General features: G+C 39.2%; 1 protein-coding gene across 5 annotated transcripts in view; it reads right to left on the bottom strand.

Annotated features, from left to right (window-relative positions):
* Positions 1-16,571, bottom strand: part of cadps2 (Ca++-dependent secretion activator 2) — a 149,505-nt gene that overhangs the window by 46,523 nt on the left and 86,411 nt on the right. For all 5 annotated transcript variants that reach the window (XR_014874911.1, XR_014874912.1, XR_014874913.1 and 2 more), the window contains exons 16-19: positions 15,582-15,705; positions 15,221-15,321; positions 4,764-4,920; positions 2,098-2,239 (exon numbers count right to left, since the gene is read on the bottom strand). Coding sequence is in view for 2 of the 5 variants with exons in the window: in XM_085165256.1 (XP_085021382.1) it covers positions 2,098-2,239; positions 4,764-4,920; positions 15,221-15,321; positions 15,582-15,705 (524 nt within the window). In the remaining 3 variants the exon portion in view is untranslated. The remainder of the gene's footprint in view (positions 1-2,097; positions 2,240-4,763; positions 4,921-15,220; positions 15,322-15,581; positions 15,706-16,571) is intronic.

Genomic DNA, 16,571 nt, shown 5'->3' with positions numbered 1-16,571 from the left:
CAGAATACGTTACTCTCATTGAGTAACGTAACGGAATACGTTACAGAATACATTTTGGGGCATGTATTCTGTATTCTGTAATGGAATACATTTTAAAAGTAACCTTCCCAACACTGGTCATCGGACAGAATGTAGGTTTGGGACGCTGCAGTTGCTCCACTTTTCTGGTCACAGTCTACAGTCAGCCTTCTATTGCTTTAGCGTAACGATGTCAGGCTCCAACATGAGCATGTTACTATTAGCTTTCAGCTTGTTATCAAAATATTGCTAAAAACAAAAAAGAACTTCTTACTTCTTCAAAAAAGTACCTGAGTTACAATATTCTAAAAGTAAAAGTAAAAGTACCTGGAGACAGCAGTCGCCTCGTTGTTCTGACACACAACACAAAACTATCCACAACACTACACACTAACTACACAAGACAACACATTAACTACACACTCCAAATACGCTAAACGTCACAAATCTCTCACATCTCAAGACTCGCTCTCTCTCTTTTTCTGCTGTCTTTCTCTCTCTGTCGCTCTCTCTCTCTCTCACACACTTCTAAAACTTCCCCTGTTTTTTCTTTTTTTTTTGGGGGGGGGGGGGGGGGGGCATAAGTTTGTTGAAAAATAGTAACGGACCACATTTTCTTGTTAGTAACTGTAACGGCGTTGTAACGATAGGAATAGTAATTAGTTAGATTACACGTTACTGAAAAAGTAACTGCGTTATTCCCATCACTGCCCATCATACATACGTGTTGCCATACAGCGGCCCCAACCGGGCAGTTGCAAAGAAGATTGGTATCTGCGGAAGCTTAAGGGGGAAGGCTGGCTACTTTACGCAGAAGAAAGCTGGCTAGATTGTCTGTTAATGATCTGCCAGGTCAGAGTAAGTGCAAGGTTCATCAACGGCAAAAAAAGAAAATGTCAAAAGGATATAATAGATGAAGAGAGAAAGAAGAAACACTGAGTGTAAAAGTAGGCGTCCTTTTCCGCAGCACAAATACAAAGGAAAAACTACCAGAATAGCAGCTACTTGTTTTGTCTGCAACATCTGATGAAATCAAAGAACAACAAAGAGGAGTCACTGCTCACTTCTATTCATGCCATTTTCTTTCACTACAGATGCTTTTTGTCAAAGAGGGCAGTGTGTCCTTGCTGTTTGTGTTCACTTCCATCCTAGCTTATTATTTAGTTTCGATGATGACACATCAACAATCATTATTGCTGATAACAAACAAGTAAAATGGCAATACTTCTTCTTTCATAGGAAAACTGAAGAAAAAATATCATATAGAGCAAAAGCAGAACTCCATGTTTTCATGGACGGATGAATGGGAGAGAAAAAAGAGGCTTCTGTTCAAGCTGTTTTCTTTGCCACAGTTCCTCCCAGGCAAATTTACATGTACTCACTCCTTTGCTTTTACTTTAAATGCCATTCTAAAGCTTTTAAATTTGCTATGATTAAAGTGTAAACTGTTTAACAATAATTCAAAGAAGTAATCGCAGTATAGAGGAACCATCTCATGTTTATACTCTTTATATATAATGGCTAATATAACATGAAATTCACAAACTAGGTATAGAGAAAGGAATTTGTAGATCACCGGACTTGAGAATCATGAATCCACAGAGAAATAACAGCCTAGAATTTAAATATGAAGTTGATGCTAAATACACATTTAGAAGTCCATGTCTCAAAAGTAAAATCCAAATTTCTGGTTGAAAAAAAAACAAAACACTTTTAGTTTTAAACATTGTAAAAAAGTTGCCTATCAACAGGTTTTTGGATCTGCACAAATACTCCAACACCACTGTTCGCAGAAGGTCAGAGGTTCAAGAGAACATTTGCAAGACTGAATGCATGTCACCTTTAAAACACTGTAAAGAACAAAACACATTTGCAGCAAAGAAGCAAAATTTCATGAACACCTGACGAGGGCATGTTAATGTATTAGTGAAATATTAACGATATTTGTTATTTGTTTGATATTTTCACTTTTCATGTAAAAAGCTCAGTAGGAATATAAACTTTTGCACAATAAAGAAGGAACTCAAGGAGTGTTTTATGTTTATAAGCATAGTGACTGATTACTTGGGTGAGCCTTACGTGACAGGCTGCCAGGTTTCCTTCTGGAAGCTGCGGTGGATTGACTGAGCAATGGCCAACTCCATTAGATCAATGTATCGTACCACCAGTGGGATGTACAGGTCTTGGAGGTGTTTGTGGAACATCCCATTGCACAAGTGAGCTGTTTGGGAGGGGGATGAGAAAAATGTTATAACTATGTGGACTTTCTGTTCACATTAACAGTCTTTAGATGGATTGAGTACGCAAAGTCTCATTTCAAACTTCAAAATAGTTTTTAGCTTTTTAGCAGGTTTCCAGTCCTCACGACTGAAAATGGGCTCTTCTGGATTAAAGTAAGGAATAAGACCAAACAGAAATGATTAAAGCTTATTCAATAGTCAAATACAAGTTTTCTGGGATAAAAACAAACAAATAAACATTAAAAATTCCACAAAAACTTAAGCTAAGACTGAGTATTTATTTTGTTTATGGTTGAGATAATTACTTCTGATATCAGAAACGTGATGGATTTTACTTCTGATATTGTTCTCTCTCACACACAGTATGCTACTATTTTTCATTCTTGCCCTTTATTAACTTCGCTTAAATTTCAGAGTAAGCTTTAGCGACACCTAAATTACTACTTGTTTAAATGTGTAGAATCCATTGTCCATGTAAAATCCATTCATGCATTGCTTTTCTGGTGTTACAGCAGCCACATCCAGTCTTCATATGGAGACTGGGAGAGTTGTTGGCATTGGGATATTTTAGCCAACAGTGTGGCTCCAACTTTACATTAAGAGTTTTTGTTTTCTTATGTGACATTTCCTAATTGGACAAGCTGATACAGACCTTTTACCCAAATTAATATCTATCTGATAAATTCTAAAAGTTTAAATTAAAAAGCTTCACTAAATTCAAATTTATACTCTAGAAGGTCTACACGTCTTTTATATTATGTCACTGTGTCCACAGGTGTTCCTATTATCACTCCATTATCCCCCATTCAAACTGTAATGGTGGGTTTTGGAAAGACAGATAAATCCCTGCAGACAGTCGACAGTCCACAGTGAGGAGAGACAAAGATAAGGTGTTGGTGAGAAGCAAGCAAGCTGGTCTCCCAGGACTTCATTAGTTTTAATTCCTCTCACTCTGCTCCATCATGATGAACACTAGCCTTTTTGCCCACTAGAGAGTAAAATCCACCTCCCTCACGAAAGCTTGTCACATATGACAATCAAGTGAGCATTTAAATAATCTGCAACCGAGAGATAATACACACGCTGAAGAAAATACTTAGAAATCAGCCGACCTGTGAGTATTGCAGAGGATTTGTTGTCCAAAAAAACGATGATGTGAAGGATTAAAAACAACGACTGTACATATTATATTTTTGTGAAGCTTTGAGAAAGCGATTCATAAATAAACACTCTTGTCCATCAAATCTTTTTTTCCCCTTTTGTTTGTGAGCGGCAGCGTTTTCAGTGATTGGGATTAAAACTAATCAAACCAATCCCTTACCTCTCACTTCAAGCATAATTACCAGAAGGAAGACCTCATTTGTGCAAACAGTGAAAACTATGATTTCGCTCATACTCTGTTTCATCTTTTTCTATTGCCTCGTTACACTCCAAATGAAGTTGGCTAATGTTGTGACACTTGGAATAATTATGGTACAAACAGAAGATGGTAATTAGAAAGGATGCAAGATATGAGCCACAGAAAAGAGATTTGTGGTTTCTATGCATAATGAAACACTGAGTCTTTATTCTCAACACCGCCCTTGGGCTGTCTATCTGCCTGCCTGTCTGTTACTGTATTTGAGGTATTTTGGCATCCACCATGTTAAATATTGCATCTTGCCAAATCTCTGCTGGCTTGAAGACAAAGCCCCACAGCTGAGGGAGGGTTTGAAAGGAGAAACACAATGAGCCAATTAGATTTTTCTCCAGCAGTCAAATGAAATATTTACAGTGAAATAAAGTTTATCAAGGAAGAAAATTCAATATTTACAGTGAAGTGCAGTTCATTGCGGTAGAAAATGTTAACAAAATCTCAGGAATAAAAGTGCAACATTTATGTTTGTCATAATTTGAATTCTCCAGGTTTCCTTTTTAGGGAGTTTTCTTTTTCCATTGTTGGGACTTTGACATGAAACCTACATTCACAGAACTTGGGTATTAATAAACTGCCCATTAGCTGCAACTTATTCTTTAGGAATCTTGACAAAGCAAAAAAATTTGAAAGTATTATTAAACTGGATCTGTTCCTCTCATGTCTTGTTCCACTTGCTTGCTCTTAGATGCTGCTAGAGTAGCTTTGCACCAGTCACAGTGCAAAACAACCCTTATTTAACATGCAGAACTAAGTTTGTTGTGAAGAGGGAACTAAGTGCCAATATGAAAACAGCAAATGAAGTATAACAGAGAAGCATCATGCTTTGTTGGTTGCTTTAGATAAATTTACCAATGATTACTAGGTGCTGCTCACACATTCTATCTGCCACCACCACAACTTTTGGAACTTGTTGAAATGTGGACTGGTTCCCTTAGTGTACCAAGGCAGAACAGGTCTGGCAGCAGCACTGCTTGGTGGAAAACAGGCATTTGACATCATTTCCTGTAATGAGCTTCAGCAATAAGCTCAAAGCAGTCCTGAGCTTTAGAGAATGCCTTAAAAATGTGTTCAGAAAAACCAAGACCTACGGTCTGTTCGTAGAAAATTGTTGAAGAGCTGAAATAGTGGGAAGCTATTCCAGGAATCGATCGACTGGACCTGAAGAGCTGCCTCCATGTCGGCTCTGTACAGAGACAGAAACTTCTCAGCATGTTCAGCCATCAACTCTGGCCAACATGAAAAAGCCTGGAACAGATGCAGATGAAACGAAATTATATCAGAAAAACAGATAATGCAATCACAGAGTGTTCTTTTGGTTTTAATACATGGATTTCTGCTCATTTTAGATCAGTTCTTTGTGTGTCTCTACTCATTCCCAGTAGTACAATAGTGAACCCTGTGACTAGTATTACTAGTGTTACTAGTATCTCCCATTTTGACCTTGGGACTTCCAGGCCAAATTTGGCACAGATGTTTCTGTATACTATGCCGGCCACTTGGTTATGGTGTTCCATGTATGCCCGAGCAAGCAGTCGGTCATGGTCATCTTCCTCACGTACTCGTAGATATTCGTTGTCTCATCCTGGACTGTGATACTACACTCAATAGTGTCGGGCCTCCTTCCGCTTAGTGTACAGTCTCAGGATACTTGGTGGTTGCAGCTTTCATAGCAGCCTCTTCGTGGTTCCATCCGACTACACTTCTCCAATCCAAATGACATTCCAATGTCGTTGCTGTGCCTGGTGTTGTGAATCAGTGAATCAATGTCTCATTCAGTTTTAGCATACAGCTTAATGTCATTCCTGTAGAGGAAGTGGCTGACAAATGTTGCATTCTTTAGTCTCTCTCCAGAAGAGCGCAGTCCTAGGAACAGCAAAGATACTGTGCAACACACTCTACATCCCAGGACTCTGGTAGAAGACCTGAGCTTGAAAGATAGAGACCATCCGCAGGGCGAGGGGGGAATTTATTTTATTTTAAAATATGGTTTGTTTATCATGAATTTGCCCACTGGATAAGAACTTTGGTGTGGCTTTCTTTAAATGAATGTTGTTGTTTTTTAAATGCAGAATATTAACAATGCAGTGAAAAGGAGTTGCACAAGAGGATAATATTGAGTGGGAGATCAGCCAGTCAATTATCATTTATATTTTATAAACCTTTTTGACTGTAGCCTTATAGAGTTGCAAAGTAAGTATGAGGTGAAAGTTGAGGAGGATATATGTAGCAAAAAAGTAGAGGAAATAATGGAATGGAAATATTATTTATATGTACACTCATACAAAAAGATCTAGAAGAATCAATGTTTATTTTCAGAGAACCTCAATGTGGTTTATACTGTAAGATCCTTACAAGACTTTAAAATAATACAAAGAAAACTCCAACAATCAGATGTCACCCTGTGAGCAAGCACTTTGGCATCAGTGGGAAGGAAAAACAGCCATCTGCCTCGACCGGTTTGGGGTTAAAGTAGGGAGAAAGGACATGCTATATATATATATATATATGTGTGTGTATATATGTATATGTATATACTAGGGGTGCAACGATACTCGTATCGATATCGAACCGTTCGATACAGTGCTTTCGGTTCGGTACGCATATGTATCGAACGATACAACATTTTTAATTTATTTTATCAACTTTCCTTCTGATGATGCTGTCTGTGTTGAGCGCTCAGTGGATCTGCGCTCGACAGTGCAGCCTAGGCGGAGTAGTCGAACACAGATTCACTGAGCGCAGGGCAAGCTAGCGAGACAGAAGCTAGGCTAGTTGCAACATGGCAAATTGAACCTCCCCCACCCTCATTCAGATCTGGCGTTTGGAACTATTTTGGTTTTCATGTGACGTATGACCCTGAAGGTAAGCCTGTCATGGACAAAAGTAAAACAGTATGTTGGATGTGCCAGCAATGCTCAATTGGTGGGAACTAGTGTGTTAGCGCAGTTAGCTCGTTAATGTGTTGACGTCTTCCAGCCCCACTCATGAGGTGATCCGCGGTAGCTCGTTAACGGAGATTTGCCGTGTTGTGACGTTAATGTCATTTCAGATTTACGCTGACAGCACTAGTGGGAACACAACCAATATGACTGCACATTTACTCCGACATCATCCTAGTGCAAAGACAAGTGGAAGCAGAGAAAAACAACAAGCAGCATGCTACAAACTTTACCCGAGTCATTTAGACAGCCGTTAGCACACGATTCTCCTTATGGGGACCTGATATGTTTAATATGCTGCTGAGAATATAGCCCAGAAGAAGCGTATAGTATAGCTTTTATTTTGGAAAGAGACATTTCTCCATAATAAACTCTCTTTTCCAAAGATGAGTGATTCCTCAATCAGATACAGGGCTCGCAAAATCGCTAGCCCGACGGGGCTTTTTTCCAGTCGGGCTACCAAAATCTATCTCTGCCCTGCCCGTCGGCCTATCCTAGGAAGGAAAAATATATGTCAATGCTTTTGCATTCTTTTGGAAATGTAGCTGGGTAATTATGTCATTGGCATCGGCCACTGTCAATATGTGACATACTGAAATCGCGTTTGAATTTGCGCTTGTTTTTTGCTTTCACTTTGCAATCGCGTGAACTGTGTATAGAGAGCGACAGTACTGATTGGTGAGTGATGATAATTTGCGCACCAATTCCTCTGACATCGTCTTATCAATCGTTAGCTTACTATGCAAACATGACAAGTGAAATCTCCCGCAGCTTAAACATGTGAGAGGTTGATCGCGCAGAGAATCGCTGAGCGTTATGTTAGTGCGTGTGTAAAAGCAGCAGGATATATATTTTAGTTCTGCTGAGCCAAATAAGACAGGTCAGCGTGAAGAAGTGACAGCCAAAGAAAAGCTTACCACAAAACGGAAAGGTTATGACAAATCAGACTATAAGGAAAAAAGAAAGTGCAGCTTTATGGTTTCATGGACAAAAGAATTTCTGTGGCTGCAATATGACGAGCTAAATAACCAGGGCTGCACATAAGTGGTCCGCAGGTGCGCATTCGCTGTCAAAATAAAAACCCGCACAAGATAAGAAGTTGCAACGCGTGTTTGCGTACATAAGATTTTCAGGAGGAGGACAGACATTTGTTTAGAACTCTTAAAGATGTCGAAGAAGCTCCTTTAAGCAGTTACTGTGATGTTCCTCCACCTCCAAAGAAATGTCAGAAGGAGTCCGAACCACAAAAGAAGCGCGTATTCTCTGAAAAGTGGTTGCAGGAGGTGAGCTGGCTTCAAACAAATGATGAACGCACAGAGATGTGGTGCAGAATGTGCCGTGAAAATTTAATAAATGACAAATTAATAAAAAGGCATGAACATTTTTTTTGTATCGAAAAAATATCGAACCGTGACACCAAAGTATCGAACCGAACCGAACCGTGAATTTTGTGTATCGTTGCACCCCTAGTATATACATATATACACACATATACATACATACAGTGGGGCAAAAAAGTATTTAGTCAGCCACCGATTGTGCAAGTTCCCCCACTTAAAATGATGACAGAGGTCAGTAATTTGCACCAGAGGTACACTTCAACTGTGAGAGACAGAATGTGAAAAAAAAATCCATGAATTCACATGGTAGGATTTGTAAAGAATTTATTCGTAAATCAGGGTGGAAAATAAGTATTTGGTCACCTCAAACAAGGAAAATCCCTGGCTCTCACAGACCTGTAACGTCTTCTGTAAGAAGCTTTTCTGTCCCCCACTCGTTACCTGTATGAATGGCACCTGTTTGACCTCATCATCTGTATAAAAGACACCTGTCCACAGCCTCAACCAGTCAGACTCCAAACTCCGCCATGGCCAAGACCAAAGAGCTTTCGAAGGACACCAGGAAAAGAATTGTAGACCTGCACCAGACTGGGAAGAGTGAATCTACAATAGGCAAGCAGCTTGGTGTGAAAAAATCAACTGTGGGAGCAATCATCAGAAAATGGAAGACATACAAGACCACTGATAATCTCCCTCGATCTGGGGCTCCACGCAAGATCTCATCCCGTGGGGTCAAAATGATCATGAGAACGGTGAGCAAAGATCCCAGAACCACACGGGGGGACCTGGTGAATGACCTGCAGAGAGCTGGGACCAAAGTAACAAAGGTCACCATCAGTAACACACTACAACGGCAGGGAATCAAATCCCGCAGTGCCAGACGTGTTCCGCTGCTGAAGCCAGTGCATGTCCAGGCCCGTCTGAAGTTTGCCAGAGAGCACATGGATGATACAGCAGAGGATTGGGAGAATGTCATGTGGTCAGATGAAACCAAAGTAGAACTTTTTGGTATAAACTCAACTCGTCGTGTTTGGAGGAAGAAGAATACTGAGTTGCATCCCAAGAACACCATACCTACTGTGAAGCATGGGGGTGGAAACATCATGCTATGGGGCTGTTTTTCTGCCAAGGGGACAGGACGACTGATCCGTGTTAAGGACAGAATGAATGGGGCCAAGTATCGTGAGATTTTGAGCCAAAACCTCCTTCCATCAGTGAGAACTTTGAAGATGAAACGAGGCTGGGTCTTCCAACATGACAATGATCCAAAACACACCGCCCGGGCAACAAAGGAGTGGCTCCGTAAGAAGCATTTGAAAGTCCTGGAGTGGCCTAGCCAGTCTCCAGACCTCAACCCCATAGAAAATCTGTGGCGGGAGTTGAAAGTCCATGTTGCTCGGCGATAGCCCCAAAACATCACTGCTCTTGAGAAGATCTGCATGGAGGAATGGGCCAAAATACCAGCTACTGTGTGTGCAAACCTGGTAAAGACCTATAGTAAACGTTTGACCTCTGTTATTGCCAACAAAGGTTATGTTACAAAGTATTGAGTTGTATTTTTGTTATTGACCAAATACTTATTTTCCACCCTGATTTACGAATAAATTCTTTACAAATCCTACCATGTGAATTCATGGATTTTTTTTTCACATTCTGTCTCTCACAGTTGAAGTGTACCTCTGGTGCAAATTACTGACCTCTGTCATCATTTTAAGTGGGGGAACTTGCACAATCGGTGGCTGACTAAATACTTTTTTGCCCCACTATATATATATATATATATATATATATATATATATATATATATATATATATATATATATATATATCATTCAGTCATGCTTCCCTGAATGAAAGCATGACTGAATGAATGATTTGATGCCTTTTAGTCTCTTTTTTTCATTTAATTAACAGAATTTATTCACAAGCAACTTGAATAAATACGGTGTCAAGAAATCATTCTACATTAATTGTGGAAGAATTGTCAGCCTGTGTTTTCATTTCGCAGTTTCCAGCATCAAGAAACTGAAAAGGAACATTTGAAATATCGCCTGATTCTCCCCTCAAGGTCACAAAAACAAGGCATTACCATGTCATTTTTTTTTCTAGTATCTTACATATCTGCCTCCTCTTCCTCTGTTGAACAGAAAAACTGACCTCAGCGCATCAGCATACAATTTGAGGCTGGATGCACTTTTCTCTCCAACTTCATGTAGCAATCAACAGCAGAGGTCGACTTAGCCAAACAACCTTTGTTCACTGGACTACTACACAGCCTTGATTCTCTTCAGTTAGCTGAAGAAACCTGTATTAGTGAGTCGTTAATGTTTTCACAACAGCACCTGTGGGTTTTTTGTTAAAACAGTTAATCGCTTTACAAAGAACCAGCAGTCACAGTAGTGACCTTGGCTCACATCTACTTTTAACAGGGCAACTTTACTTTCCTAATTCAGTTTTAGTCATCAAACATTTTAAGAGACATTAGCCCTTTCACACATAGTGGTCACTACAGTGGACAGCTATTCAAAGGCTGTTTTTTTGTATTTGTGTCAGTGTTGATGGTATACTTGCACATAAACCACTACATTGGACAGTGATGTGTCACTCCATACCCTGCCACCCACTGGTGCTTCAATGTTACTATAGATGTATGACGTGTTTCATTGTAATTATTTTTTTTATGCCTACAGATGAATAAAAATACTTCAGAAAACAATCCTGATTGAGGTTGTCATAATTCATGCATGACAACCCATATGGAAAAGATATATATAAATCTTATAAAGTTTGTATCTGTCTTGTGTGAAACTTATATGAAAAGCATACAAGACTGAAAACAGATATAAGATCCCTTGAAAAAGCTACTTGGCTGTAAATGAAAACCTACTTCCAGTATGATATGCAGGAGATAATGATTCAACAGGAAGTCTGCTTCAGAATGGCTCAACAAACAAACAAACAACAAAAAAATACAAAAGGAAGATTTTAGAGTGACCAAACTCCAGGTTTAAATCTGACTGAGATGCTTTGGCATGACCTTAAACAAGCCATTCATGTTTGAAAACCCACAAATGTGGGTGAATTAAAACAATTCCGCATTATTGTTAAAATACGGTGACACATCTTTCTCATTTCTCTACACTCTGCTGTACAGCACAATGGCCAAATTGCTGCAGTAACTACATTTTGATTATAGTTATGTCTTACATTGTTAAAGTAACCAAAGCATTACTGTGACCTCTGCCCCAAAACCTACGACCTCACCACAGACAGTAATTACTTCTTATTTTATCACTTACACACTCAATTTTATAAGAAAAAACTCAGTTTTACTGGAAGAAAAAAAATATGTGTAACCAGTAAAGCCAGTAAGTATTTTGTAACCACAGGCCATACTATGAAAACTTTACAGGCTGGTGTAATGATGTACAGTGGAGGGGAGGATAACTGCAAACAGCAAACGTGCCTCTCTTCCCTTCCCATGACAGAATAAAGGAAAGGGAGAAAAAGAAAGGAGCCAAATAAACAACCATGCTAAAACAGTTTTCTGTTATAAAAAAACAAGTCAAAGTGTTGTTTAAAAACAAGACTGAATTCTACAGCTTGTAAAATCTGTTTCTATATTCATCATATTCAAAATGGACTTTCACGTGATGAAATGCTTCATTCACTGCTTTAGTTTTCTTAGATAATCCCCCAAAACATGTTGAAGAGTCAATCTTTAAACAAAAAGACTCCAGAGAGAAAAAAAGCAGCATTAGTAAGAACTGATTTAAACACTAGGTTGTCACTCTGACATCTCTGTATAGAAACAGCAACAACACAAACTAGCAAGGCAGTAAGCATGCCATCCAAAGACACAGCAACTGAGTAAACAATTATTAATTTCTAAATTTAAGCTGTGACAGCTTGCAATGGTCTGAAAAAAAAAGGCCTCTAATTTGTAGTTAACATCACATCTGAAGCATCCACCAGTCGCCATGGCAGCGGCAGAGCATGGCTTGTTAATAATAGTGCAGAAACAGATGCCTGAGTGCCATGCTGCCACTTAGGGCTGATTAAAAACACCACATCTCAACACCTAGGATTGATCAGTTTTACACTGTGGCATAAAATTCCATGTGCATATGGGGTGTGGGCGTTGTTTTCATCGTGCCTCTACTGCAGACGTTAATGCAACGCAGCCATTTGCCATGTCATCTGCCATTTTAACATGAGCTGCCAAACAAGGAAAAGAAAAGAAAAAGGAAGTGCTGTGAAAGTGATCAAGTCACATATGAAATGATCAAGTGACATGTGGCATCTTTGCCACAACCACTCAGATGACGAAAAAAACCCTCATAGTTCGAAAAGAGTTTCAGAGTTACGCTCCTGCAGTTTGAAAAGACTTGTTAGTGAGACATATTCTCACAACACTGAGAACACACAGGTTTTGAATACTTTAACATACACTACGTCAGATGCAGTCGGCTTTTAAGATTTTAAGAACTTACTAGTTTCATAATGCTTCTTCACTATATAATGGATAATTCTGGTTGCAGTCTTTTCCGTTGATATCAGCATCGGTGTGCTTAGGAGACATCTAAGGCCCTAGAGTGGCACCAATTGATCGTTTTTAGGTCAACCATTTCTTCTTATGCCAATTATTTTATTTATTTACTCAATGATCCAGACTTTAGTTTAGATCTTTGGAATTATCCATTTCTAAATTCCTTAAGCTTAAAACTTTCCTTTTTTGCTAAAGCATATAGTTAGGGCTGGGTCAGGTGACCCTGAATCCTCCCTTAGTTATGCTGCAATAGATGTAGACTGCTGGGGGATTCCCATGATGCACTGAGTATTTCTTCTTCAGTCACCTTTCTCACTCACTGCGTGTTTATATACTTTTCTGCATTGAATCGTACTTGTTATTAATCTCTGACTCTCTTCCACGGCATGTCTTAGATCCTGTCTTCCCTAACTCACCCCAACCAGTCAAAGCAGATGACCGCCTGGTTCTGCTGAAGGTTTCATCCAGGTATAACCTTCCTTCACACTGTTGCCAAAGTCCTTGCTCATAGGGGGTTATATGATGCTGGGTTTTTCTCTGTATGTATTATTGTAGGGTCTACCTTACAATGTAGAGCCCCTTAGGTGACTGTTGTTTCAATTTGGAGCTGTATAAAAAAAAATGAATTGAATTAAGAAATTTACAATACAATACAATACAATACAATTTTATTTATATAGCACATTTAAAAACAAGGTGTATGCCAAAGTGCTTCACAGAAACCAAATAAGAGCAATCGTAAATAAATAAAATAATATAAGTACAAATAGAATATACTAACAGGTGAGAGACATAACTAACCAATGATACCAGGCATAGTAGGCATGAGCCGACAGGCTGAAGGCTAAAACATAAAAACATTACAGTTTTTATAAGTTACAGTACAGTTAAAAATGCAGGGTCTAGGAGGCAGGGAAGGCAAGGCTAAATAAATACGTTTTTAATCGAGATTTAAAAGATTGAATTGAATCAGACGTGCGGATAGCTTGAGGAAGATTATTCCAGAGGTAGGGTGCAACAGAGGCGAATGCGCGGTCACCTCTGGTCTTAAGGCGGGATCTAGGTCGCTTCAGGAGCATTTGGCCTGCTGATCTAAGCGCTCTCCCAGGGGTATAGAAGCTGAGGAGATCCTTAACATAGCTGGGCGTGGTGTTATTTATGATTTTAAAAGTGAGCAATAAGATTTTTAAATCAATGCGATGTTTAATGGGGAGCCAGTGCAGGTCGGAGAGAACTGGAGTAATAGACTCAAACCTACCAGTTCCGGTAAAGAGACGCGCAGCAGCGTTTTGAACGAGCTGCAGTTTGTGAATAAAGGCAGAATGGAGCCCAGTATAAAGGGAATTACAGTAATCTAATCTTGATGTAACAAAGGCATGGATAAGTTTTTCCAGGTCCTTAAGATTACAATTTCTGTCTTCTTATCATTTAAAATGAGGGAATTGCTCAGTAGCCAGTTTTTAACTTCCCTCATACAATCAAAAAAGTGTTGCAACGATGACGTGACATCCTCAGCCACTTCAAAATAGATTTGAATGTCATCCGCGTAAAAATGAAAGGAAATATTGTGTTTATCAAAGATTCGGCCCAAGGGTAACAAGTATAAAGAGAACAGCAAAGGACCCAGCATAGACCCCTGGGGGACACCAGAGGTGACAGGTGCAGTGGAGGAGGAGTAGATAGGATTTAAACCAGCTACGGGCACTGCCCGTGATGCCCACCAGATGCTTAAGCCTCATTAAAAGGACATTATGATCCACCAAATCAAAAGCAGAGGACAAATCAAGCAAAACTAAGACCACAGGGCGCCCTGAGTCAGCAATTGAGAGAAGGTCATTAAAGTAGTAGTAGTAGTGCATTACTCAGTAATGCAGTTTCAATGCTAAGGCGTGGCTTAAACCCCGACTGAAAATTTTCCCCAATATTATTTGCATCCAAATAAGTTTGGAGTTGGGAGTGAACAATCTTCTCTAGGACTTTAGACAGAAATGGGAGTTTGGAAATAGGACTAAAGTTAGCGAGATCATTCTGATCGAGGCAGCTCTTTTTGAGTATAGTTTGCACTACAGCGTGTTTAAAGGCAGCCGGAACATAGCCCAATAACAATGACAGGTTCATTAGTGATAAAATACAGGTCCCGATAATGTTAAACCCTTCTTTAATAATGCGCGATGGAAGAATGTCATGAACAGCGTTTGCATTTTTCAGGTGATCAATTATACCCCTGAGAGTGGGCAGTGAAAGTGGATCAAACTGATTGAGGTTAGTGGAGCATCGTAAAGCTGGGGCCTGACTCATCACAGCGGGGTGCGAGACTCTTAGAGATAAGATTCTGCCTGTAAAATGATTAAAAAATTCTTCACAAAGAGCTAAGGAAGCCAGTCTAGGCATTACAGGACAGGGATTAATCAATGAGTTAACGGTTTTAAATAAAAAATGTGGATTGTGACTGCATCTGTAATGATCTGTAATGAAAGGAAACCTGCCTTAGCCAACCTAACAGATTTCTGGAATTCCAGGCGGGTCCTGCGAAGGATGTCAAAAGACACCTGGAGCTTATCTTTTTTCTTTTAAATTTGCACATTTTTGTCACTCAACACATTCTGAGGTGGGGAAAAAAGGACCTTCTTTGAAATAAAAGTCAAAAGTCTAGCAGTCTTTTAAATTGCATCTGAAGTCCTAATGTATTAAAGACAGAAAAAAAAGGAATAAAATACCTCAGAGTGATGTTCTTCATTCTGTTGCAAGACTTCGATGCAGAGCTCTCCCAGCCTCATCATGTCCTCCAGTCTTTTCTCTGGAGGTACCTGATGTTCCACTATGTGGGAAAATTCCATAGCGAAGAAGCAGAAGCCACTGCAGATTAGTTTTACAATCAAACATGACTACAGAACATTTCAGAGGAGCCTCTGTTCTGTCTACAGTATGTTGGGTTCTGGGTCAAACCCTACTGATCACTAACAAATCTATCATTACGTTATCCATGATCATCTATCATTTACTGTGATCCTGTGTTCTCCCTTCAAGCACCACCCTGAAGTGACACCTTTTGGTAAAAATCAAGCTATAAACTCTCACCCTTGATTTTAGCATATTCAATCAACTGACTATAGTTGATCTGAGCTGCTTGTTCCAGACACCTCTGCACCAGTTTCTTCATATCCTCTGGAGGAACTGGGGTAGTGATGTCTTTCATCAAAACCTGAAAAAACACATATATCTCATTTAGTTCTTCTTAGAGCTCAAGAGAAGCCCCACTGTATGGCTTGTCAAACCTTCTGTGTGTCAGATGCAGCCAATCAGAATAAAACTGGTGGTCAAACAGTAGGATAGCCTCCTACGATTGGACATAGAGCCATATAAAGTGGGGTGTTGAGCACCAGAGTAAAAATATGACGTGGAAATAAGTTGAATAAAACTTGATTTTAGTCAGGATAAAAGTCAGAATAATTTCTGGGTTCTGTCATGTTGAGCTTTATGTAAATTTCCATGTATCCATCCATTTTACATTATATATAATATATACATTAGGTGAATGTGCAGTAGTAGCATGTATGCAGCAAGCAGGTGAATTCTGTACATTAAGTGAATTAGATTCACTTAATTAATTGACTTACTTGAACAAAGATTTGTTCAAGTAAGACTAGGGTTAGCTTTCTTGCCTTTCTAGCAGCATAAGTCTTCTTCAAGTCTTATTCCCTTGAAAACTGGTCTGTACTTTGTCTGAAGACATTGAAAATCACTTGAAACCAAATTGCACAGATAGGTGATTAAACTGATTCTAAGACAGCTGATAAACAAAGGCAACACGCTTTCCTTTTCTATACATGTATGTTACATGTTTCATGAAAAAACTGTGCAGGACATTTGTACAGTGGTGCGAAAAAATGTTTAACCCCTTCCTGATCTCCTACCTTTTTTTGTATGTTTGTCACGGTTACAGTAAATGTTTCATATGATTAAAAAATGTAAATATTAGACAAAGACAACACAAATAAACACAAAATGGGGGGTGTTTATTATTAAGTAGAAAAGAAATCCAAACCTGGATTATGACACATACAAAAA

The sequence above is a fragment of the Neolamprologus multifasciatus genome, chromosome 7 (assembly GCF_963576455.1).
Source record: "Neolamprologus multifasciatus chromosome 7, fNeoMul1.2, whole genome shotgun sequence".
NCBI lineage: Eukaryota > Metazoa > Chordata > Actinopteri > Cichliformes > Cichlidae > Neolamprologus > Neolamprologus multifasciatus.
Note: the sequence above shows the minus strand (reverse complement) of the source record. Positions and strands in the feature narration are given on the sequence as shown.